This window comes from Hylaeus anthracinus, unplaced genomic scaffold, assembly GCF_026225885.1.
Source record: "Hylaeus anthracinus isolate JK02 unplaced genomic scaffold, UHH_iyHylAnth1.0_haploid 0, whole genome shotgun sequence".
Taxonomy (NCBI): domain Eukaryota; kingdom Metazoa; phylum Arthropoda; class Insecta; order Hymenoptera; family Colletidae; genus Hylaeus; species Hylaeus anthracinus.
The window spans coordinates 22920349-22944894 of record NW_026533254.1 but is presented as its reverse complement, the minus strand read 5'-3'; the positions used below and the strand labels follow the sequence as shown (position 1 = coordinate 22944894).

General features: G+C 37.8%; 3 protein-coding genes and 1 long non-coding RNA gene across 5 annotated transcripts; 1 reads left to right on the top strand and 3 right to left on the bottom strand.

Moving 5' to 3' along the window:
- Nucleotides 1-6: 6 nt before the first annotated feature.
- LOC128896591 (alpha-N-acetylglucosaminidase) lies at nt 7-7602 on the bottom strand. The gene is made up of 14 exons (XM_054159960.1): nt 7514-7602; nt 7254-7417; nt 6560-6738; nt 6267-6485; nt 5171-5398; nt 5030-5093; nt 4814-4959; nt 4655-4739; nt 4387-4536; nt 4172-4314; nt 3941-4100; nt 3680-3870; nt 3220-3605; nt 7-3118 (listed from the first exon to the last, which is right to left on the bottom strand). Exons 1-14 carry the CDS (start codon nt 7596-7598, stop codon nt 3000-3002), a joined length of 2319 nt encoding a protein of 772 aa, XP_054015935.1. The 5' UTR covers nt 7599-7602; the 3' UTR covers nt 7-2999.
- Nucleotides 7603-8130: 528 nt separating this feature from the next.
- On the bottom strand, nt 8131-15583 carry LOC128896674 (mitochondrial amidoxime-reducing component 1-like). Of its 2 annotated transcripts, XM_054160035.1 has the most exons (7): nt 13843-15583; nt 12491-12849; nt 11020-11271; nt 10118-10241; nt 9820-10025; nt 8848-8919; nt 8131-8540 (listed from the first exon to the last, which is right to left on the bottom strand). In XM_054160035.1, exons 1-7 carry the CDS (start codon nt 13855-13857, stop codon nt 8366-8368), a joined length of 1203 nt encoding a protein of 400 aa, XP_054016010.1. In that variant the 5' UTR covers nt 13858-15583; the 3' UTR covers nt 8131-8365. The 2 variants fall into 2 exon arrangements, with proteins under 2 accessions (XP_054016010.1, XP_054016018.1); XM_054160043.1 differs by lacking the exon at nt 8848-8919 and having other exon boundaries at nt 13843-15577.
- A 604-nt stretch (nt 15584-16187) lies between these two features.
- Nucleotides 16188-21149, bottom strand: LOC128896732 (uncharacterized). The gene is made up of 6 exons (XM_054160176.1): nt 20851-21149; nt 20573-20733; nt 17681-17818; nt 17391-17598; nt 16950-17094; nt 16188-16874 (listed from the first exon to the last, which is right to left on the bottom strand). Exons 1-6 carry the CDS (start codon nt 21005-21007, stop codon nt 16682-16684), a joined length of 1002 nt encoding a protein of 333 aa, XP_054016151.1. The 5' UTR covers nt 21008-21149; the 3' UTR covers nt 16188-16681.
- On the top strand, nt 21055-22002 carry LOC128896755 (uncharacterized). Its single transcript, XR_008462088.1, has 3 exons — nt 21055-21182; nt 21256-21454; nt 21553-22002. It is a non-coding gene; the product is annotated as an uncharacterized LOC128896755 (long non-coding RNA).
- Nucleotides 22003-24546: the final 2544 nt, after the last annotated feature.

The window sequence follows — 24546 nt, the reverse complement described above, 5'->3', positions numbered from 1 at the left end:
GGTGCATCGTCTGTTTACACTATATATCTGTGATGTGTCCTCTTGTACATCAAGTTTGTACAGAAAAAATCACTAATTATATAATCTTCTAATTATAAATATCTGTAATGCCTCCAATAGTTGCTATTAATTCGTTCGAGGCTTGTACATTTTTTCTTTGAGGAAATCCTGCAGTGAATATTTTAGGTTCGTAATTTGACAGAATTTTAAGTGCGATATCTGTTGTGTGTACTCTTGGTGATACATTTTTAGTTGGATGAAAATAGATCGGAGTCAAGGTTGAATGAATTAACTGGGATTCGCGGTAATCGTTCGACGTTATTTGCAAGGATGTTTTACCTACGAATTTTATTATGATATAACATCTACAAGTGGAGTTTATAATTGGGGCAAACAATGGATCCAGAAATGACTGTCAATTCTACTTCTAGCCTGACTAATTTTGTAGCACAAGCACACATGACATTCTTTCAATTCACATACTGTAAGTGTTAAAGACGCAAGTATTTTACCATGGTACATTAGTGGTGCTAGTTGTATAATGGACATTTATTTCTGTACTCATTCTACTAGAATTAACCGAATTTTGTATGCACCGTAGTTGTATTTTGTATGAAGATTAATGGTTTAGCCTGTGAAACAACGACCTCGTTTATATATCGGTTCTCTTGTATATCGCGCTACAGGAACGAATGTTTTCGATGGTTTTTATTGGTTGTGTGGTGTAATTAAGCATCGTTTCGCACTTTTCCATTCAATGAGAATATTTCTCATACCTTCGGCTAGACTTAAGTTTCATTTACATATCTGTCTAGAAAAAATTTTGTTTTATGTTCATTTTAATATTTACCGTTCAATTTCTATGTTGTTTTTATTAATATAACAGATTCATTTTAATATACACTACAACTTCGAAAACATATTTTCTATAAACAGTTTGTATGTTATGTTTACGATGCATTGATTGTATATTTCATCTCGTTTCGAATCGCAACGATAAGGATTGAAATAATTTTCAATATATAAATGTTTCATTTTTATCAAAATTTTTTCTAGGCCCAGTACATAGAAATTGTAATCTCTGATCCACGTGACTTCTGGATTACGTGAAATGTAAATAGTTAAGTGCTACTTTACATAGTACTAAGCACGCGACCAAATATGCGTAACCAAATGTCAGATTCGTTATTTCGTTGGACCTTACTTACATCCGGGGGACCATAAAAACCGTATTCAATTTTTTCGATATCTTCGGAACCTCACGACCGGATACTCTCGATGATCATATCTCCTGAAGACCTCACGAACTCGATGCATAACTTATTGTATACTTCAATGATATTTCGAAGCTTCAAAGTAATAGTCATTCATTCGTGAGAACCTTCAATATCTCATTGAAGGTGTACGAACATTTTCAAGTATATATTTCATCATTTTTAAATAATATAAACATAATGTACAAGCATTAGACATACTAGTCACTTGGTAATTTTATGAAAGTCATACAATTGAAAATGTTCCCACGAACAAGTATTACTTTGATGCGATAAGAATTTCCTTCATGACATTAGAAACTGGTGTCCTTTGCATCGATTGGTCTTCTTCGATACATTTTTACGGGTATATGTGTTATTGCGATGATTAAATAGTATTTGTGATATTTCTATGGGACGTACTCAAAAGAAAGTCATAGCTGAATTAGAACATGAAGCGAAATCACTCTCTCTAATGTAACTTGTAGGTGTTTCTCACTGATTACTAGACTCCTGATGTTTATGCATTTATGATAAGTGAAAGTATGGAAAAATGTGCGGGGATGGGCATAAATGCAAAAAAATATATATATGTTAAAATATCAATGTTAGACTTTTTATAGATGCAATACGAAAGGAAAAATATATATAAAATATCAAGATTTAAATACATGTCAGATTGTTTAAAAGATACAACATACTTTCATTTGAATTTCAATACTTCATCTGAATCTTTAAAAATTTGAATTTGCATAAACATTCGCAGTCTACTTACTGTAAATATTACGAAATACACAAAATATTTTGTACCTTGTATTAGATGTCTACTATGTTTCTTAGCGTATATTAATAAAACAGAATTCACGGAATTCATATTGTACGAAGAAAGATCGCTCTCATGGATAAATTGTATGTATAATAGTAGAGATTGGTGATAGAATCGAGTAATTTTTACTATGTCGAAGTCCTTGCGAAGATAGATTAAAATGTCTGACCCAAAACCATTTTAAATTCTTTGATCTTTCTCCCTACAATATGTGTTCATATTGCAACTTCAATTATTTCCCAATTGATTAACTTTTTATAGAGTTGTGTGCCAGGAGTTTGCCCCTAAGTGAATGCAACCAGCCATTATGCCAGACGCAGATACTTCACGTGCGTTCACTGTATTACTGACACATGGTCAGTTTCGATTAAAAATGAAGTGAAAAATACTCTAATAGAGAGTATCTTATTCTTCAAATAGACGTGAATGATTCTATATTACTGACACACGGTCAGTTACTTCTATTTCAAATTCCAGAGACGAAGAGTCACTTGATGGTATTAGTCACGCATAGAGAATTTGCGCCTGGCCGAATGAGCAAATTGTGCATTCATCTTTTGACAATCAATTTCGGTAACAGTTTCCATTATTTAATTTATCCACACGAACACAGAAGAATAATGGTTTCCCTCGATGCGTAGAAAATTTGTCTAGGCACTGCACGATGCTGAAAATTCTTATATCTAAACATCAGATCGTTAATCATGTTTTCTTTTTACAATCTCCGTAGGTTAAGTTATGATTTCTATCTGCTGTACTTCTATTTCGAGTGTCGAATATTGTAATAATAATAATATTAATATTTCATTCTGTGATTTTATCCGCAGGTAGAATGTCCTTTTATGAATAATAATGACCTTTACTTGTCCTGCATTTCATTTATTTTTGTAATAAAATGTTATAAATTAGTTACAAATTGATTACTGCCTTTTCCTTCCTGTCCTGTTTTGATTCTTTCTAACCCTAGACGATAGTTCTCCGTATGTCGATGAGTTATGCCACTTTGATAGAATTTTCATAGCTATGTCAATGGAATTCCCTGTAATAAAAGTCATCATCACATTGGTTAATAGCAATAGAACAATAATGGAATGTTGATTGCTAATCTAACTCAATGTAAATTTGAAAATCCTTGCATACCTTTTGCTTCCGTCGCGTAGACTTTTTGGGAGACAATAAATGGTTTCTCGACTTGATTGAATATCCTCTCGTTGATCTTCGTGACGTTCAGTCTTGTCTTCTGAACGAGGGAAAGTTCGAGAGCTTCGATAAAAATTTGCCAACGAGGCTTGAAATAATCTACGACGACACCGGACCATTGTTTGTTCGCATAATCCCTAATTTCTCCCCTAGGTCCCCACAAAGTAATCTGATTTCTGGCGTTGTATTCGTACAACAGTTTTTCTGCGTTGTTGGTTGACAGGCTCTTTGCTTCCTCCAGCCAAGTGCCCAACAGGAAAGCTCTTCCAGAAGCCAGTATCGTTTCCATGTCATCGAAGAGTTCCACAAATAATTTAGCGTGTAAACTGAACGCAAGTTATATTAATAAGGTTTATAATATACAGTTGAAATTTATGCGGTATATTTAATTTACACATACTTGAATGCGGTGACGTTCTTCTTATTAAAGGATTCCATCAAATCTAAGTAAATATCATCTGCTTTCAGCTGAAGAGCTTGTCTCGTCACGTCGACCACATCATGTTGGTAGAGGGAACTGTTGCCTCTTCCATACCTTGCTCGAAGAAGCACGTTCCATGCTTCGAAAAACGAGTTGCGTTTGTACCAAGCCTGCATACAGACGTCGTTGTCTGGAAGATATCTGTGATGTCCTCTTTTGTCGATAGTAGAATCCACTTACCCATGGCTTCAGATTTAAACTTGGACGTCGAGTGACAACATAACGACCTCTCACTTTTGCTGTGCCAGCAAAGTTGTACACTGTTCTTCCTAGAGCCTTCCAAGCAGTAGACGAGTATTCGTTCCACGCTCCGTATCTTCGACTGGCGTAATTTTCGAACCTGATGCGATTAGACAGTAACATGGGAAATTAAAATGGACCAACAACCACAGAATGAATTCCTAATCGTACCAGTTATCTAAGTTGACAGGTTTTCGACGATAGGCCATCTCATTCATCAAATCATAGATGACGTAGTTCTGATTAATGCCCTCAGGTGTTAGGCCAGTACCGATCATCATGCTACCATTCGCGTTTCTTGCTTCAAAAACTCGCTAAAGTGGAAATACTTTTGATCGTTTTGTGGTAAATTACATTTTTCACCAATCACTTGGAGTCTTACTCACATTGTTTATAATTTTTGCGGAACCAAACATTCCCAACGTTCCGCCAAAGTTGTGCAGCATGCACCAAATAAATGGTTGGCCATAGTAGGACTTCAATCTGTTGTACTGCGGAAACTGTTCAGATTGGAGGTCCAAGATTATCATTCTTCCCTGAAACGTCCCAACAACTTCGAGTTAAGTGTTTCAGATATAAGCTTGGTATCATTGCCTGTAGGAGGGAATTTTTAATAACTTCAAATAACATGGCGTTTCATTTTCCAGTACTTACGATTGGTACTGATGATAAAAAGGCTTGAACCCTAGGCTGGGTCCAGAATGCGAAGTCGTGGACGAATAACCAACCTTGCATTAACCTTAAACGATAATTGCGGACGTAGAGGACATAATCATCGAATATTTACTCGATATTCTTCTGAAACACTGTTACCATATCGCTTTCGGGTCAACGTTGTTCATGGCTGAGAAAACTGAATGTCCCACGTTCCTCAGGAACTTCAACTCGCTGGTGTACGGCTCATTCTCATTGAAAGTGTCGCAATTGTATATATGATCTGTTCCAAACTCCTCGATGTACTATAAAAGATAAACTAGAATCGTGTACGAATTTCAAAATGTCCTTTCTAGAAATGGTAATCGCAATTACCGTTTTCAAAAATTTCTCTCCAACCACATGAAACAATGGATCCGTAGGTTCCAGGAAGTAAGGGCTGAAATCACATTTTATTTTTGCAAATTATAATAAATGACAATTGCCCGACGTATCTGCGGATTCGCCATTGCTTACCAGCAATACTTGTCTGTGAATTGGTTCCAAGAGCCTCCTTTGGTCATGTTTGCCTTTGGAAATAGTCTGGCGAACGCTCTTGGCACGTGACCTGCGAACGCAGGCAGGACAGGGATGATACCAAGGTCCCTCATCCTTCGAAGGATTTGATGCTGCAAACGAAGCGACTTCTCATGCCAGGAGGAACTTAAAGGCCCACCCCATCCTCGAATGTTGCCCATTCTAGCCCTGAACAGACAGTTCAGAATTCTTGTACAGAATGCGGCGGAAATAACTCCCACGTTTTAAAAAACGATTGAAAAAAAGTGGTACGAGATGCCACCAGAAACTTTTTATTTCTTAAATCTAGATGTAAAAAGGTTTCTTTTACTTTGTTTTAAAAATTATGTCATCCAAATGGTGGGCTTTACGGGCGATACACATTTGGTGTCGTTCTTGAAAATTTCCATCATTCTCGCTAGCATTTTGGGGGAAATTCTTTCAATTTCCTCTTGGATGACCTTCTTTAGTTCATTCAAGGACCAAGGACGATGTTTGAAAACCTCGGCCTTGGGGTATCTCCACAGAAAAAAGTCACCTAGACTTAAATCCGCCGAGCTACGGTGCCCACGGAACTCTTTCGCGTAAAGTAATCACTCGACCCGGAAACACCATCTGCAAAATTTCGCGCTGACGACGGCCTGTATGGACCGTAGCTCGACGGATTTAAGTCCACGTGACTTGTTTCTGTGGAGATACCTCAAGGCCGAGGTTTTCAAACATCGTCCTTGGCTCTTGAATGAACTAAAGAAGGTCATCCAAGAGGAAATTGAAAAGATTTCCTCCGAAATGCTAGCGAGAATGATAGAAAACTTTCAAGAACGACTCTAAATGTGTATCGCCCGTGAAGCCCACCATTTGGATGACATAATTTTTAAAACAAAGTAAAAGAAACCTTTTTATATCTAGATTTAAGAAATAAAAAGTTTCTGGTGGCATCTTGTACCACTTTTTTTCAATCGTTTTTGAAAATGTGGGAGTTATTTCTGCCGCACCCTGTACTCGAAAAGTCACGCTTTGATTGCGTTTACAGTTTTTTCATGACTTGTAACTCTACCAAGGTAAAAAAGCAGGCCCCCCGAAGTGCTCATTCATTTCATCTCGGGTTAGATTCATCTCTAGGTACACCCTTTCCCAGATAGCCTCCTGGCCATTAAACGCGAGCGCCAAATTGATTCCATTAAGGGCCATCCAGTCGATGTTCTTCTCCCATTGGTCCCACTGCCACCATGCGAAACTGTAGCCCACGGTGCACACGTTTTGGTAGTACCTGAATCTGTTCGAAGGTTCGTATATTGAATTACGCAGAGTGGAATGCCTGTCGCTAACGATCTGTAACTTGCAGGCAACCTGTCGTTCGAAGTGACGTTCACGCGAACGTCTGGTAATGTATTTGGAAGCTCTAGTTGACTGCCCTCCCACGACACGTGTACGTTGCAGTAATTCTTCAGGTAGTAGTGCAAGCCCCATGCAACTGTCACACCGGAGGTGCCACGGATCTCAATTCTATCGTGACTGGTTTTCCTTATCTGTTTAACAAATATCGAGGTACATGGTAGCTTCCCCAAAACAGTTAGTAATCGAATTCTACTATTCCAATAGTCTCGTTCTATTTGCTTGCATGTATTAAATCAGCTGTTACGAAATGTTCTGTTATTATCATTCATGATTATTTGGAAAGATAATAACAGTATTAAATTAAGAACATTGCAGTCAGCAAATACCGTATCTCCAGCTCCGTCCTATAATCTAATTCAGTGACTCAAGAGTGCCATTGCCAATGCTAATCACGGCGAGTCAACGATATTGTGGAATCTGAATTGGTATCTCGTGAAATGCATGGTCGAGCACTGTAGAGATAAAGCGTATCACTGGGTCAACAGTTGTCTATGCTGAAGGCACTTATCGTAAATCCAAAACTAAACCAGAGGAACTATCTGAACATCCCCATCTATAGTTCCTTTAGTGAACTACTGGACACCTAACGTCCATGGCACACGTGACTGCTTTACCGATGTATTTTCAAAGTAGAAAATTAAATTACTGCGAAAGTATCCTTTCCAACGGGTCCTAGATCGGGATCTACGATCATAACGAATAATTTGGCTCGTTCTACGCCTAGTAGCCTCTCAACGACACCTTCAGCCGCCTTTGCTTGGACTTCAGGAGAAGCTTGAGGTCTAATGTGGCCCAGAGTCGCCTGAAACGCTACGAGAATATATGATCTACCTACTGATCAACGTTTTCAAGATAATGCAATCACATGCGGTAAAATTGATACGATGCTGTTGTAATTTTACTTACCATCTGGCTTGGATTGCTGACTACAAACTATTGTCAGTGAAAAAATCGCAACGCCGAATGCACGTAACAACTTAAGCGCCGACATTGCACGCAACGTGTTGCGTCGAGTGTTTCAGAGTGTGGAGTGATAAAAAGAGGAACGAATAACGAACAGAGCATGGCAGGCCTCCCTACTCCAAACGCCGTATCTCTTCGTCCCACGAGATCTCTGGTCATTGTGGTCATTCATCGTTCATCGTTCATCGTGCAATTACCTTTGTACCCTACGGTGTTCCTCTGAAATGTCTGTGGCGTTTTAATAGGCTCAAAAATAGGTGGAATATTTCGGGAACAATCTCCATGCGACAACGGTCTCGACGTAACATGGTCTGGCTTTGTTCGTAATTAAAGTCTTCAGATACGTTAAGCTTCTTTCAGACAAATAAATTCAACGGAAAGTAGGAAGGAATTGAGGGAATGTTAAGGATTATGGATTGCCATGTAGACCATATAAATTTTATTTTCCAAACCATATCACGGAGAAGTTCTTTCGTACTTGTAATTAGCGTACATTAATTTCACTGTTTCAACTTGTATAAAATGTTATCGTGTTTGGCAATTGGTAAAATACTCGAATCTTTTTGTAACAATCAATACTTTATTCGTATATTCGTTTAAACATCTTGTCAACAATAATTCGTCATCAAAAATTGTATATTGTATTGTCTTTGAGTACTTATACTTTTCAGGAAACAATTTTTTAAGTATCTTTCAATATTCTAGATTATTACTCGCGCGTTAGTGAGTAACCTACTTTCAAAGTCAAAGGCCAATAGGAAGCACCTCCTTTTTTTTTTTTGTCGGTTTTAAGTTCTAGCTTGCAGTTTCTTCAGGTTGACGGGTTTCTACGGAGGAATTGTCAGGCACGTGCACGAAAACTTCGTCTCCGATGTTCACTCTTCCAGAAAGGTATAGTCCGCAGAGTATTCCAATCGTTGGCACTTTTCCCTCGAGTTTAACACGTTCCGGGTCCATCAGTTCTCGAAAACTGGAGAGAAATCGAAATTAAATTCACCGAGAGGAATAGTGGGACTTGGCATTTTTAATAAAATTATTAAATCATTTGTAAAAATGAAATTCCTTTCTGCGCGAGATAGGAACTCTTGGGTAACCTTGAAAATAATCAATATAAAGGTTTCTTTAGAACCCAGCAAGTTTCAACCTCAAATTTTTAATATCTCTTTGAATTAGGTCCGTCCAGAATCAACTCTTACATTAAGAAGTGAATTTTGAAAAATGGAGCATTTGTCTCACGTTCAGCTGAACCATAGTAAAATAATAATGAATTTCCATACGTTTTCAGCGTTTTCGACGGCTCCTGTTCATCCATAATGCCAGATTCAGGGTTCACTCGAATAAATTTGCACCTGTAACGTGTAGTGAACGTCACGAAATTTTTTATTTTGGAATTGTGCATTCTGTTAGTAATTTGCCCTTGCTGAGTCACTCTAATCCCAAACATGCACCAGTTCCACCTTATTACTGTAAAGTTAAAATTAAATGGCCGCTCAACTACTCCCACCTTGTTCCGTAGTCCCTGACATAGCAACAAGCGTATTATTCATGCCCTTCAGACATAGGCAAAATGACATGGAGGATCCCCAGTGGAGAATCGCATGTTTCGGGCCCTCAGGGGCTGTAGCGGTGTTTGTATAGCTACAGTACGGGCTAAGCAACCCCGAGGGCCCCAACAGAATGTGTTGAACAGATGTGTGAAGGATTGTCGATGCGAATTGTAAATGTAAATGTAATGCAAATGTAATGAAAAAAAAAACACATGTGTAGAACTGGTAAATTGTAAACACGTACTGTCGCTGGAAGGGATCTTGTGAGGTCGTAATGTCGGTCGGACATCGATCTTTACAACTTGAGAGAATGGACTCCTGTCTTTTGTATGTTCTCGTACGCACTCACACAGCTCCACACCACTGTATACGTACAGTGGCTTGCGTTCTGTCCTATTTTTGTCTCGACAATGCAAATTTGAGACCTCTAAATAATCTTAACAATATTCAGCAGCGTATGTTAGCTCAGACAACGCGGCACCACTGTCGCACCACCATAATGCTTCTTTTGATTGCGAAACACTGCAGAATATTATTAATTATGAGACAAAAAAGCAAAAGTAGACTAGCTATAGGATCTTGCGCACAAGTTTGAACATTTATCTAGCGAAAACGACTGTTGAGAGGTCTCAAATTTGCATTGTCGAGACAGAAGTAAACCTATCACCTATGAATATAAATGACTATAAATTCCTGCCGTACCTCGTACACGGTTTGACGTTTCTGATCACAGCTCGTCTGCCAATTTTAATCCATTCCCAGTTGTCATCTTCGAAGGGTTTTTCCGTGGAGACTAAAATATTCGGACGGAATTGTAAGGCAGGTACAGGTATCTCCAGTTTCTCGTTTAGAAGCTCAACGGACCGTGTGGTCATCAACATGTAACTGGCCAGATCGCTGAATAAACCCTGAAACGTGTTCCCTCTAGGTACGTTTCACTCAAAACGTTCGATCGATTGCAATTTTTAGATCCGATTAAATTCTAATTTACTATTCTTACAGTATCCTCGTTTCTGAGCGTCTTGTACACCTTGGTGTAATTTTCCCAAGGGCCATCGGTGATATTTCGTTTGTTCATCATGGCGCAGCCCAATCGTAGCCCCGAATTCGTTCCAGTCAGAAATCTAAATGAAACGAGCATGTGTTATTAATAGATCGAGGATTTTATACATTTATTATATAAACTAATATAAATGACAAACATAACGAAAATAAGTTACCAAGATATGTGCACACAAGCAAAATGAAATAACGGTATTATTATAGTGCTTGTATTTAGAGCATATTCAACATACATTCTGTATGTTTTCTGTACAGGATGTGCAAAAATGCATTCAATATTTATATGGTGTATAGGGCACACTGTACTGAGTAAAAAAGCTTTAGTAAACATAGGTCCAAAGGTCAACCGTTTCTGAGATATAAACATTTTTGTTTGCTAGTATCACAATTGACTTATTTGCTTCCATCGCATGCGATGTTTATGTCAATGTTTATAAATTGCATTCTGAATGTTCCCATTCAAGTCCGACAGTAGATTTCATTGAGATTTAGTCAGTTGTGGATCGGCAATTTAGATATCACGAAAGTGTTAAGTATCGCGAAAATGTCAGAGTATTATTCGAATAAAGAAATGGCAGATATGCATTTTATGTATGGTCGTGGCAATGGAAGTGCCTCAGCTGTACGATGATACTAGCAAACAAAAATCTTTATATCTCAGAAACGGTTGATCTTTGGACCTATGTTTACTAAAGCTTTTTTACTCACTACAGTATGCTCTATACACCATATAAATATTGAATGCTTTTTTCTGAACACACTGTATAATTGTATGTCATATGTATAAAGTTTGAAATTAGTTGCAAGAGTTTCTGGTGCGGAATACGAATTTCTTCGAACCTTGATAACCATTCAGCAGGTTCTGAGCCACAATCGATACACTTCACCGGCTCTCCCCACCACATTGTGCATTGAACGGCTTCGGGGCTTTCGTCTGAACATTTTGGCACCGTGAAAACCATGCTGGGCATCCCTACGGCTTCGAGTTTCACCTTGGTCTCGTCCACCGCGGACAGGCTAACCAAAATCAGCGTTGGGTACTGCCTGCCAGTCTGGAAGCGGCCAGTTTCCTCGTTGTACACTAGAAACATTCTGACGAGCAGTGTTACTATTGTGTTTACAACTATAACGTAGAGTGACATATACGCTTCGTCAACTCCCTGGCGATTCTATTGGACTTGGTGCTCGCTATGCATCGTTAATGAATGTTAAGCGAGAGACGTAAGTCTAAAGTGACGCGTTCCAAGCGTGACGAACAAACATGTGACACCTCATGATATTTATAGATGTTAAATATGAGTTTTTCGTATCAGCTCTACAGCTGGAGAGTGTAACAATTTCACTGGTTGCAATTATAAACTATCGGCAAGCATAGATAGGATTTAAGGGGAGAGAATTTCCAGATATAATTAATTTTTGTTATTGAAACTTTTTCTACATATAGAGGGACGTTCAAAGAAGAAAATTTGACAGTGTAGATTTAATTTGAATGTATACATGTATATTAGGTTGTCCCAAAAGTTTCTTTCGCTTGATTAATAAGTAATACATGCGCAATATTTTATGTTTTATGTTACATTACTGATTTGTGCGCGATTCATTTTGCTCCATTACTGTTACAACATGAATATCTATGAAATTAGATTGTCTATTTATATAAACACGACCACATAAAGTAATTGAGTGCAACACGCGAAAGAGACTTTCGGGACAACCTAATAGATATAGTAGTCGCAAGGAAAGAATTCGGTGAAAACGGTGGAATACGTAGAACCCTGGGAAAACATCTGATAGATAAAATCAGAAAATTTTTTTCTTTAGTAGATACGTAAAATGCGTATGAACCTCAATTTGCAAAAAAGAATTGTTAATTGTAAAAATGGCGGCAAAAAATATGCAAATGAACGATACATGTCGGCCGTCATTTTCCAATAACTTTATGCTATAATAATAATTCATTAAGAGTCGAGGTGCATACGCATATAAACTTAATTACCTTCAATTTAGGCGTTAAATCAAGTGAATCGGATAAAAATTCGATAAGCTATGCGTCCCACCGTTTTGACCGAATCCTTTCCTTGCGACTACTATATCTATATATATATACATTCAAATTAAATCTACACTGTCAAATTTTCTTCTTTGAACGTCCCCTTATATGTAAAAAATGTTTCAGTAACAAAAATTAATTATATCTGGAAATTATCTGCATTAGAGAAATACATTAGCTGGACCAGACTCTCCCCCCTTAATAGGTTCAAGCCATGAAAATGTTCTCCAGCAAGCTCTATCCAAATGAAAAATGAATCACCTATCTCGAAGGGTGAAGCGCCCTTTGCTCTCAATGCTGATCCCAAACTCTGTGAAATCGCATTCCTTGACAGCCTTCCCTCGTCCAGACTTCAAAGGGTACGCGTACAACTCTTGAATTTCACCCACTTTCACCCAATTCGGATAGGGCAACTCAGGAATGTTATCATTGGTCAAGTAGACTTCGTGGTCAACGTCGCCACTGGAAGTGTCGATTTCCTCGATTTCTTCGTCCTCCTTCGCGTCCTTCTCCTTCGCCCTTTTCGATTTATCCGAGGAGGATCTCTTTCGTATGCTCCACATGACCACCACGAAAACAACCGCTAAACTGCACGTTATCACCACTGTCGGCCTCCAATCCTGAGCAGAAAGTTTTTTGCGATTAAAGAATTGTTTTTTTTTTTTTTTATCGCTAGTTACAATTTATATTCTACAATTATTATAATAATATCGTTATTTCTTTTTCCGTGAGTGCACATACTGTTTGGTTATCTATAACATCTGTTTACATTATAAATTCTTAAAGTCCGCAGTCTGGTTATCGCAGAATAAATAATATTCAGTTTGAATTAATTAATGCAAAAGTTCCAGTCAGCTGTCAGAGGACTATACAAACGACATTCACTGTGCGACTGAACTTCTTTATCAATTTAATCGCTAATCTTCTAAGATATAATTAGACTTGATTGCAGTAGTCTGAGAATACTTCGTCGACTTATCTTCGCTCAAGTAAAAAAACGTACACCGATCTGTTAGACTACCTGAATCAATCAGCTCAACAATCGTTTTGAAAGCCGGTAACACAGCGTAAAATTCAATCCTCCGACTCTAATGTGCTCTATCATTTCCTAAACTCACGAAATGTTTTATATTATCACTAGCCTGAGGATGTTTACGCAAATTCATGTTATTATCGATTCATATAAAGATTGAAGATTTAACAAGCGACTACTCTTAGAGACATTGCTTTCAATCTAATGTAAACGTTATTCACTAAATTGAATAATGCATAAGACAATTGTATATAATTCATATATAATTCATACAAAAGTTTGAAAATGGTTATTTGACCGGTCGCGGTAGGTTTAGTGTTAAATGAAAGCATGTCTTATCTTTTAAACTGTATATATATATATAGAATGTACATTATCGTTGATATTTTATATATTTCTGCATTCGTGCGCAATCTCATACATTTCCCAATGTTTTCATTTATCATAAGTATAGAAACATCAGGAGTTTAATTATCATCGTCCAATTATCAACTGTATTTAGCTAAGCGTCGTGGTTTCGTACGAAGCACGTTGACAGCAATGTCTACATAAAAAAATTGCTTATGATCGATCGACTCACCGGATGTCCTTGCATGTTCCTCGATGCCAGTGACCACCTCGAAGAGATGATCCTCTCGGACACTGTGCGTGACAGGCTCACCCACGTTCCACGCTCATTTCGCACTCCTAGCAGTGGTGTTATGCAACGCGTCGACCGTCTCTGTCCCACTCCACGAGTTTATCGGGCGCAGGCCTTCGTTGTAGACGATTGTGCGCTGTTCGCCAGTCGTCCAGGAGCTAACCGAACGGCGCCAGCGAATAGTAGATGTTCGTCTTTATCGCGCGTCTAGTGGCAGACTTTTTTTCTTATACCTGCTAAGTTTTTATCTCGATGGAGTTGCCAAAAATATCTGGTGATAGCGCGAAGGGATTCATCGTGGTCTAATTTTTCCAGTACGGCTTTACACGGGTTCTGCGTTCTTCCATCAGCTGTGGCTCTGGGAATTGGCTTGGTCTACGTGAAGCTAACGCGTCACGAGCGTGGCGTGTCGTTAACAAGCTAAGAGGGATTGAAAAGTCGAGTTTGAGAATGCTTAGGGACATGACTACAGTATTGGTTTTACTTTTGCAGGAGAACTTGAATGGACAATCTTTTCTTTCTTTCTTTCTTTTTTTTCTCTTAAGGTTTAAAGTCGCATCAACGTCAGAGGTTATTAGCGACTGTCGACAAATTTAGTTGCACCTTATGGGTGAAATTGTAGCGAAGATAAAAGAGACTGGTTACGTGAGATTGTTATAGTCTGTTGAGAATACCGATGGTCTCGCAGAATGTTATCAGTGCTTCCTGGTAGGACGTTGAGGTGGTTGATTCTATGAAATCGTCCTTAATATTTAGCCTTCTTCGTACTTAGCTGTATTTCCTGCATTCTATGATGATATGGTTGACTGTTATAGTTTCGTTGCAAGCTTCGCATAGTGCGAGGGGACTATTGTTGAAAATGTGAGAGTGCTAGAGTTTGGTGTGTCCGATCCTGATTCGAGCAATTGCTGTTTGCTGTTTCCTGTTGAAATTGGAAGTTGTTGCGAGGTCAAAGAAATTGTTAATTGATTTATGGAGCGCACTTGCTCTGTAGTTTTTCCATGCTCGATTCCACGACTGTTTCCATAGTGTCTTTAGATATTTATTAATGTCTGAAGCAGTGTTATATATAGCTTGGTTATGCGGTTGTAGTGTTGCGATTTTTGCTTCGAGGTCGGCCATGACATTCCCATGTATGTCCATATGGGAGGAGACCCATATGTCGTTGTCTTCCCGTGTTTAGCTAGTTTGTCACATAATTCTCGGATTGCTATGTGAATTTCCATGGATTGCTTCAGGTTTTGGATGTTTAGGATGATGGAGAGGGAGTCGGAAAAAACGATAAATTCGGAGTGAGTTTATCGATAAACTCGAGAGCTGAGAGGAGTGCGTAGCTTTCGGCTGTGAAGATGCTATTGAAGGGATTCATTCCGTATTTGATCTATAAATCCTGCGTAAAGACTAAATGCTCCTGTTCCAAGATTATTCTTGGAACCGTCGGTGTATACGTGGGTAGCTTTAGGATATTTGGCGCATACAGCATTAAATAATTCTTTCGAATGGACAATCTTGAAGTCCTGGGATACGTGCAACTATGGAGGTAATTGCTAACACGAAGGTACACTTAGACATGAAGATCCTTATCATCGGTGTCTTTCGTCATCAGCTTCCCTTGTTCTTCAAGTCTCGTCCTTTTTGCTCTTACGAATATGGAACGAAGAGTTTCTCATGCTCATAGACTTCTCCACGTAATCAGTTCCATAAAGACATCTACATTTATGGTATAGTTTAGCTACATTTTTATCGTCACAGTAATTGAAGTTCCCATAGAATCATTTCTGTCGAGTACTGTTATTATAATAGAAGTTTGTTTAAATACATATATTATTAATTAACACCATGCTAAGCTCATACAGCCGCTTCCACTGCGCCATACCTTCTTGTATCCCCCACTCCTTAACTCTACCAGAAGCCTCATAATGCGATGTGCATTGTATCTCAACAATTTCAAACCCTATTTGTGGAGGTTTTAGTGTGTCCTAATAATTACAGGTCATTAGATTCATGCTCAGCGTTTCCTGTCTAATTGTAAGTGTCACGATAATTCCGTAAGTGTCACGTGTCTATCTGGAGCACTAATTGGCATTCCGAGCTTATCGAAGTTCTCTGCCACGGTCTGCAGTTGTGGGAGGGTTAGAGGACGATAATCTCGTGTGACAATATAGAAATGCACAATATGTTTCGTTTAGATAAGTTTTTATTGCTTCTTTCGAATACAGTCCCGTGTCAAGAACTGCAGGAACATTGTATAATGCGTAGTAATAATAACTATGTGACTTTGTACGTTTGCATCGTAAACTTACTTAAGTAAACATTTATTGATCGTGTGTAGGAACTACAATAGGAGGAAGTATTCTCTTCGACGATTTGTTAATGATAAATTAAAGTAGTCGTTCTTGGTGTAGGTGTCTGAAAATCTCTTTGTCACGTTGAAAGTTTCTCGAGAATATAATTCTAGCATTAGAGCAACCATTTTTATGAATTTAAAAGAGACCTAACCTCGTGCAACCCCTTTCTTCAGACAAGTTTTGCTTAATGTCAAGGCAAAAGTTCTTACAAAAATTCATTCACTTCGTTCGATATACTTCTTCACGAAACATCTATTCGTACCTCCCTAAAATATTTGATGCGACGAATCTATTATGCGCCATGAAACTTTTCCTTTATTTTGAATTTACGTTTAAAAGCTTCTTCCCAACCTCATACATTCGTTACACTCGAACGAGATGGAATTTTTACTAACTACAAAGACTACTACTGTTGACGCCGTTAACAGTCGTTAACTGTGTTTCTGTTTCGCAGAGTCGCCGTATAGGGAATCGATAATAGGATACAGCAAACCTAAACTAGGAATATAGTAATCTGGTTCCGCCCCTTCGCATTGCAACGCATCTTCGATTTTATCCACGCCCGTGTTGACGAAGAGCTTCTGAAAACCGCACACCGTTGCGAATTTCATGTCGTGAGTTATCCTGGAACGTGTCGTTGAAACGTTCAATTCTGATAATAGAATTATTTCAATTAATTAAGTGACACAATTGACTCACGTGTCTCCGATGAACAAACATCGTTTCGGGTCCCGCACTTCGCACTTGTCCATGACGAATTCTTTCAGGGCGTTGCTAGGTTTCGCACACTCGATGGGCGTTCGTTCGCTCACCTTCGTAATTACATTAATCAGATGGCCAGGACCTAACGAGAAAATAGAGGTTATTAAATAACCTGATATTAACCAGTCGTGTTTCTTGTATAAATATTACAGGTGTCTATAGAAATTCGTTGTTACTCTAATTTAAAGCTCTAAGCTGATGTAAAAGTTGTATGAAAAATATGCAATTTTAAATTAAAATATTTTTAACTGAAATGCTCTCTGCACCGGGCCTCGCAAATTATTATATACATTTATTATTATTATCATTATTATTATTATTATTATTATTATTTAGCTGGCATTGGTTTAATCCATACTGATTAAAAAAATCAATTACCTACGAGTCTCCTGTTGTCTCCACACACGAGCCATTCGTCCAGAGCACCCACTATGTAAAGAACATCCTTCCTTTTCAGGCAAGAAACTGCTAGAGCCAGTTTTGCCCAATCGAAAAATAATGAAAAATCCACTACCACTGCTTTGATCGACGGTCGATCTTGTACAGCCTTCACCGTCCTCACTGGGTCACATTCTTGAACATCTGGCTGAAATGAGACACCAGAAATGTTAATAATTTTTTATGCTCTCCGTAGAGAACGAATCCTGGCAAATAATTGTATTACTCACGCATTCTGGCGTTAATTTGATCCCATGATCGAGTAAAACTTGTCGAAACTGCGTGCTGCCGATCAAGAACACCTCGCCGCGAAAGTTAATTTTGTTCAGGTACCAGCCGACCACATTCGATGGCAGTATTATTTGTTCCTGAATATTGAAAAGTATATTTATATTCTCTTAGTCGAAGCGTAATGTAACGTATTTAAAAAATTCGTTAAATTACGTAGGAGTGAAACGGTCGGAGTGCTGCTTCGAATTTAAATTTACCGACCATCTAAAAACAAATCTATTACATTTATTTTGTGTAACGTAAAACCTTAAATTAGTATCTCATTATTTATATTTCAACTACTTAAGACTAGCAGATACATTAGCATTTTGCATCGCGTAATGTTTCAATAAATCATAAGCCCGTTTAAAAGAAGCATTAGTGAATCGGTACCACGTTACATTACGACCTTTAAACGCATTTCAAGATTAGTAATATATTACAAGACAAAGAGAATTAAATTAACTGACAAATTATCCTCGGTGACGTTCTCCAAATTTTCATCGAGTTAACTATTAGGTTGTCCCAAAAGTTTCTTCTATTTCATGAACAAGTAATACATACACAATATTTTATGTCTAATGTTATATTATTGAATTGGGTACGATTCATTTTGCTCCATTACTGTTACAACATTAACATCTAAGAAATTAGGTTGTCTATTTATATAAACACTGCCACATGAAATAACTGAGTGCAAGTCACGGAAGAAACTTTTGAGACAACCTAATAGTTATTCAGAAATGTTTCTTTAGATAAGGGCCCCCTTTAATGCTTATTTAAACGCAATTGGTCGAGCAGGCCCTCTTCTGCGTCGCTCAGAATCCTCAGGCTCAGACTCATTTAACTTTTGAGTCTTCCTCCAGCGCAAGACTTCATTGGACAGGGATCCTTTGTAGGCGTGGTGCCCTTCTTAGGCCCAATTGGCGGAAACTTAGTTCGTACTTAGGACCAATTGGTAGAAAAGCTCCCTCCTTCATGAGGCACAGGCACTCTTAATCTTCCTTCAGTGCAGAGCCTCATTTCACGTGGGGCCCCCTTAATCGTGATGCCCAATTGAATGCGGATCTCCCTTCACTCTCAGAGTTTCCGTTGTGCGTTGGTATTTGAGATGCTTTCAGGTGTCTTTTATATTAAGTCGCATTTTGCTCAGTCTTTCCACCGTCGCACAGTGCGGCGAATGATAGGCAAACGTGGACAAAAATAATATATTTTTTTTTTTTTTACTTGTTCGTGCTTGGTAACGTAGAAAATAGATTTAAATAAACATTAGCGGCTAAAACATTTTCATTGAAATGTTTACATAAATAAATATATTTTTTTTATTAATTCTGGTACCAAAAGAATGAAACTATACGTGGCTATTTAATAGCTCATCAATATCATTTTATATCGACATGTAGAATAAATGAATAATAGATTTAAGGTAAACAATATTTTATAAATATTATTTAAGAGTATAACAGGCAACGAATATATGTTTCTAATTTTTTTTAATCATAACTTTCTTATATTAATTATTATGTCATTTATAATGGTTATTATCAATATTTATTCCGCTAACTTTGTTACATTGTTCTATCGAGATCCACTTTTCAGCAATTTCAATATTCTTGATTTTAACGACTCGTTCTAAAAAAATTTATTTCTCAAATATTAGCAGGTAGTAGCAACAGTGGACATTGTTTGCATGAAATATAAAGTTAGAGGAACCAAATATAAAAGAATCACTGATACATTTTTTTACGTTTCTTTTTCAAGTCTATTTTAAAATTTAATTTCGAATCTCACGCATGAGAATTGTTTAATAATCAGTAAACTGTTAATATAGGTAACGGCTATGAAATAAAAATACCCATAATAGTGGAATCCATGACAGAGAAAATGAGCTATGAAGAATGAATATTACTACAGACTAAGTGGAAAAAAAAGAAGTAAATTGTACCATCGTAAACTGCGAACTGAAATGAGCGTGATAATATGCTACAATTAGGTAGCCATATAACTATAAATAAGTGCGATTCCTTAGCAACCACAAATAATTTCAAGCTATTGACATCTAGGTAACAAAATGAAATGCTAAATTGCGCTCTAGCAAATTCATCATTTTTCGATTTTTGTCCATTAATCGACGCACTGTGCGTAGTTTAAAATTATATCTACCGCTAGATATAAATTATTCTCTGTCCTCTTTCAATAAATTAAGCGGTTCGCGGTATTCCAATAATTTCGTACTTTGTTCGCAATATAATATGAAATAAATTCAACAGCGAATAATTAATGTTAAGATACGAACAAGGTATGTGCAGACACGGTACGTTGTGATTAATTTTATCTACATTGACGTATTTTGAATTAAACATTCTAGGTAGTTAAAACGGTAATAAATCGAAATAATCGTTGCTTTAACCGAACGAACGTGATTCTACAGATTTCCACAGTTCGAGACCTCGCAGCGAAGGTTTTCTTTTTAAAATGTAATTTACATTACAACAGGTCGCGCAGAGGCGTTACAGACAGATGTGTATCTCGTCGTAGTCTAATATTTATGAGATTCCCAGTAAAGCTTTCACGCGAAATGGAAAGAAAAATCATCAAAGAAATAGGAGATTTTCCTACTCACTTTTCGTTTACGATGTAGTTCAGTCAATATTATTTAACCCAAACATCGAACTTAAAGGAGTGAATTCTTTCTTTATTTGTGCCCAAAACGCATTAATGTTAATTTAATTAAATATGTACCTATACTCCAATTTCTTTTTCTACGTAATGATTCTTTCCGTGAAACTGCCGTGTACAGTGTTTGATAGATTCAATTCAGATCGCAATACTTACAATATTCAGGTACTCACCGGTTTCAATTCCAGTCCAAATTTATTTATCTTTTGATAGTATTGGTCGAAGGTGAGCGTGCTGTTGTTGGTCACCAGGTAGATCTTCTTCCCGATGTCCTGAAGCCTAGACATCGTATGCAACGCGCCAGGGATGGAGTCCATTATCCTCCAGAGGACACCTGATACATTAATAGCGATATCACCAATCTACCCTTGGATCCAAACCAATCGGATGCCTGGAAGCCTGAGCTAATCGTGCCCACTGTTACGTTTATGCGTTTATTTATAACACTCGCCATCACAGTCCGACAGGACAATGTCAAACGAGTCCAGAAACTCCTGCGCTTGTTTTGGCGTCATCTTGGTCAGTTCCTTGGTCCTGGTCATGGAGGTCAGCCGTAAATGATTACTCAGATCGTCATTGACCTCAGATCGATCGTCAGGCTGATACATCGTGAAAGTATACTAGTTCGTTGAAGACCAGCGTTGTGCGGTGAATGGATTCGTTACGTCCAACCTGTTCGGTAGACGAGGTTAAACTGTCACAAGTCGCGCGGCGGTCGACAGTGAGATACCACTTGCATATCCTTGCCCTATACATCGCCGATAAACGATGCATCGATATTTCGTGCGTTTACCATTTTTTTTTTTCTTGAGACCGAGCCTGGTGACGACAAACTGATTCACTGATTTCACACTAGGATTGCGGCTACGTATACATAGCAGTATAATAACTTGGCGCCTGCTACAGGAGCGTCACGAGCTTCCTACCTGCGGAGGTGGAGGTGGGGGTGAAGGCCTTAAAGTTTAATCATTTGTTAATGTATTAGAGCTGGTTGGCTCGAGTCCTCCAAATGACTGATCTCCAGTTTGAACTTATAGCTGCCTTATCAATCACGTGTAAGTGGAGAATGTATTAATGTTTTATTACACAGTTCAGTCATTACATAAGCGTTAGGTTAAAGACGTCTTCACGGAATGAACTGAATTTATTTTAGGAAATGAGAAAGAATGCTTGTATTTACTGTTGTTAGTTTAAATGGAATTAAGACTACGTTTTTATCGTGGAGAGCGGATGTCGCGATGCAACTCATGATTCCGAGTCTTTTGGTGAGCGAACAGTTGCGAGAACACAGTCAACTACCAGGACCGATATAAGCTGAATAGTAGAGCGATAAGAAAGCAACCACAGACGAGGTTATTGAGTGTGTTCACTACCGTAGACCATTGTTATATTTAGTAAAAAATTTCTTTCGTACTACTGGAAAGTATTCGGAGATTCCAGAAGTATATCTTTTAGTGAGAAAGAAATTTAGATGAAATTTGAAGCCCATAGGACTAAATTACTCCACGCTTCCTATTACTTTATATTTAATTACTGCCTCAAGTTTTTTAATCATGCATCACTTAGTATACCTCTCATGGGTATCACTTTACCTTTAAACTTATTTGTTGTTTTTTGATAAATAGATTCGTAAAATTGTAATTTCTTACGTCTCATAGTGAACTTGCAATTATTGTAGAATAATTTTAATAACAAAACTCATTTGAGAGAGCCTTCAGTTGCTGTCATAAATGTTAAAACAAACCAGTTCCGTCACCTATAACTAAAGATAAAAATTTCCTACTTACAAGCATAAATCACTCTTCTTAGCCAACGAATCTCGTTTTTTCAAGTGTAATTTAACGTTATATGTTAATATTTATCTGCGAAAAGCTTTATTTGTATGAATAATTGCAGTTAATTAATGTCGGTATTTAATAGTTCAGTGGAGCCATCCGTGGCAAAAGGCCCAAGTTTGTCGTCGGCGAGTAGTTTCGCCCGTTTCCCGAGAGATAATATAAAACCGGTTCTCATCACCTAGGCGCAGAGCTGCCCCTTTCATGCGACAACCTATGCTTGCAGTTTTGTCAGTTCAGTTGTCATCATGTCGGAGCAGGTTGTTTACACTTTCTCTTAATATTCCTTCTTCCCTATTTACAACATTGTTCAACATTTGAACAGATATATTTACAACAATGTTGCGAATAGATACCAAAATGTAAAATTCTGGATAGGATTTGATACGCACCACATACTCCTCGTGCCACCTTTTCGGTAATAATCATATTCTCCGGATACTAAAACGTAAAATCGAGTAAGTATTACGTACGTACTAGTTATTATTCGTACCACTTTTTCGCATATCATGTTTTTCTAATAACAAAACATAAAATCTGGTAAGTATCAGGTAAGTGCTAGTTATTATTCGTGTCACTTTCTCGCATATCATGTTTTTCTAATAACAAAACATACAATCTGGTAAGTATCAGGTAAGTACTAGCTATTATACCTACCACTTGTCCACATATCATATTCTCCTGATAACAAAACGTAAAATTTGGTAAGTATCAGGTAAGTGCTAGTTATTATTCGTGCCACTTCCTCGCATATTATGTTCTCCTGATATCAAAATGTGAAATCGGCCAGAATTTCGATACATACCGAAAATGTGCCCCTTGAATCAGGCAACCTATACTTACAGATATGTCGGGATGGTTGCCTGCTCGTAGGCGCAAACGTGCCACCTCTTCGCATGTCATGTGCTCCTGATACCAGGAGTAAAAATCCGACATTTCCCATCACAATTTTGAAAGGAGCGATTTGCAACATTGTTGAAGTCTTAAGAGAAGCGATTTGCTACATTGTTGAGTTTGCAACATTGTTGAAGTCTTGAGAGGAGCGATTTGCAACATTGTTGACTTTGCAACATTGTTGAAGTCTTGAGAGGAGCGATTTGCAACATTGTTGACTTTGCAACATTGTTGAAGTCTTAAGAGGAGCGATTTGCAACATTGTTAACTTTGCAAAATTGGTCAGAATTCCGAAATGTACCGAAAATTAGCCCCTTGAGTTAGGCAACCTATACTTACAGATATGTCGGGCCGGTTGCCTGCTTGAAGGCGCAAACGTGCCACCTCTTCGCATATCATGTGCTCCTGATACCCAAATGTCAGATCGGCAGGAATTTCGATATTTACCACAAAGGGGCCCCTTAAATTAGGTAACCTATACTTACAGATATGTCGGGACGGTTGCCTGCTCGTAGGCGCAAACGTGCCACCTCTTCGCATATCATGTGCTCCTGATACCAGGAGTGAAATTCGGTCCAAAGATTCCTTGTGTATGAAATTCTGGTCCGAATTTTGTGTCAGGAGAACATGATATGCGAAGAGGTGGCACGAGGAATATGTGGCACGTATCATCTCGTATGTGTCAGCTCGGTTGTCATCTCGTAGGCGCAGAAGTGCTCCTAGTATGTAGCAACCGACACTAGCTGCTGATCGCTTCGCTTGTCATCTTGTAGGCGCAGATATGCCCCTGGTATACAACAATACCTTCTAGCTTTTTTTTCGTTTCGGTTACCATCTCGAAATTGCTGCGTATTCGTACGAAAAGCTGTTAGGTATTTTTGTGTTGTCAGAAAATATGCTGCCTGTATAGTATAAGTTACTTTTTAAATTCTAGTTTGTAATTGATGCTAAGCAGTTATTTAAATTTGCATACTCAGTACATAATATTATAACATTAAGGATAACTTAAGTCTGATTAATAGTTCATTAATCATTTAGATAGTATGTATCATGGAGACTATTTACATTTCAAACTAAATAAATTAAATTTTTGCTATTAAATTTATTGGAAACCATTTTCTCCCTACCTGCACCTAATCTTCCTGGAATATACGTCCACGATCTGTAAGAGGAATCGGCAGCTATATCAATGGAATGACAATTGAACGCGTTTGGGTTAATAGAATTTCAATTTATTAAGTTTTTTTCCCTAGCCGTCAGTGTCTTGATTCTCATTTACAAAGGTATTATATGACTGTAGTGATAGTAACTAATAATCGATGATGGTAATAATCAATAATAACCATACTCATAATCGTAATAGTTTCGCAGTAATAATAATAATAATAATAATAATAATAATAATAATAATAATAATA

Coding starts and splice junctions, on each gene's coding strand:
- LOC128896591 (XM_054159960.1), bottom strand. CDS start 7,598: ATGTCGGCGCTTAAGTTGTTACGTGCATTCGGCGTTGCGATTTTTTCA. Junction 3,606..3,679: donor AAGAACGTCACCGCATTCAA/GTATGTGTAAAT, acceptor ACTTGCGTTCAG/TTTACACGCTAAATTATTTG. Junction 3,119..3,219: donor CTACGCGACGGAAGCAAAAG/GTATGCAAGGAT, acceptor CTTTTATTACAG/GGAATTCCATTGACATAGCT.
- LOC128896674 (XM_054160035.1), bottom strand. Junction 10,242..11,019: donor CCTGCTGAATGGTTATCAAG/GTTCGAAGAAAT, acceptor CGTTTCATTTAG/ATTTCTGACTGGAACGAATT. Junction 8,920..9,819: donor AACGTCAAACCGTGTACGAG/GTACGGCAGGAA, acceptor TACACGTTACAG/GTGCAAATTTATTCGAGTGA.
- LOC128896732 (XM_054160176.1), bottom strand. CDS start 21,007: ATGTATCAGCCTGACGATCGATCTGAGGTCAATGACGATCTGAGTAAT. Junction 17,599..17,680: donor TCAAATTAACGCCAGAATGC/GTGAGTAATACA, acceptor GTCTCATTTCAG/CCAGATGTTCAAGAATGTGA. Junction 17,095..17,390: donor AGACAACAGGAGACTCGTAG/GTAATTGATTTT, acceptor TTTTCTCGTTAG/GTCCTGGCCATCTGATTAAT.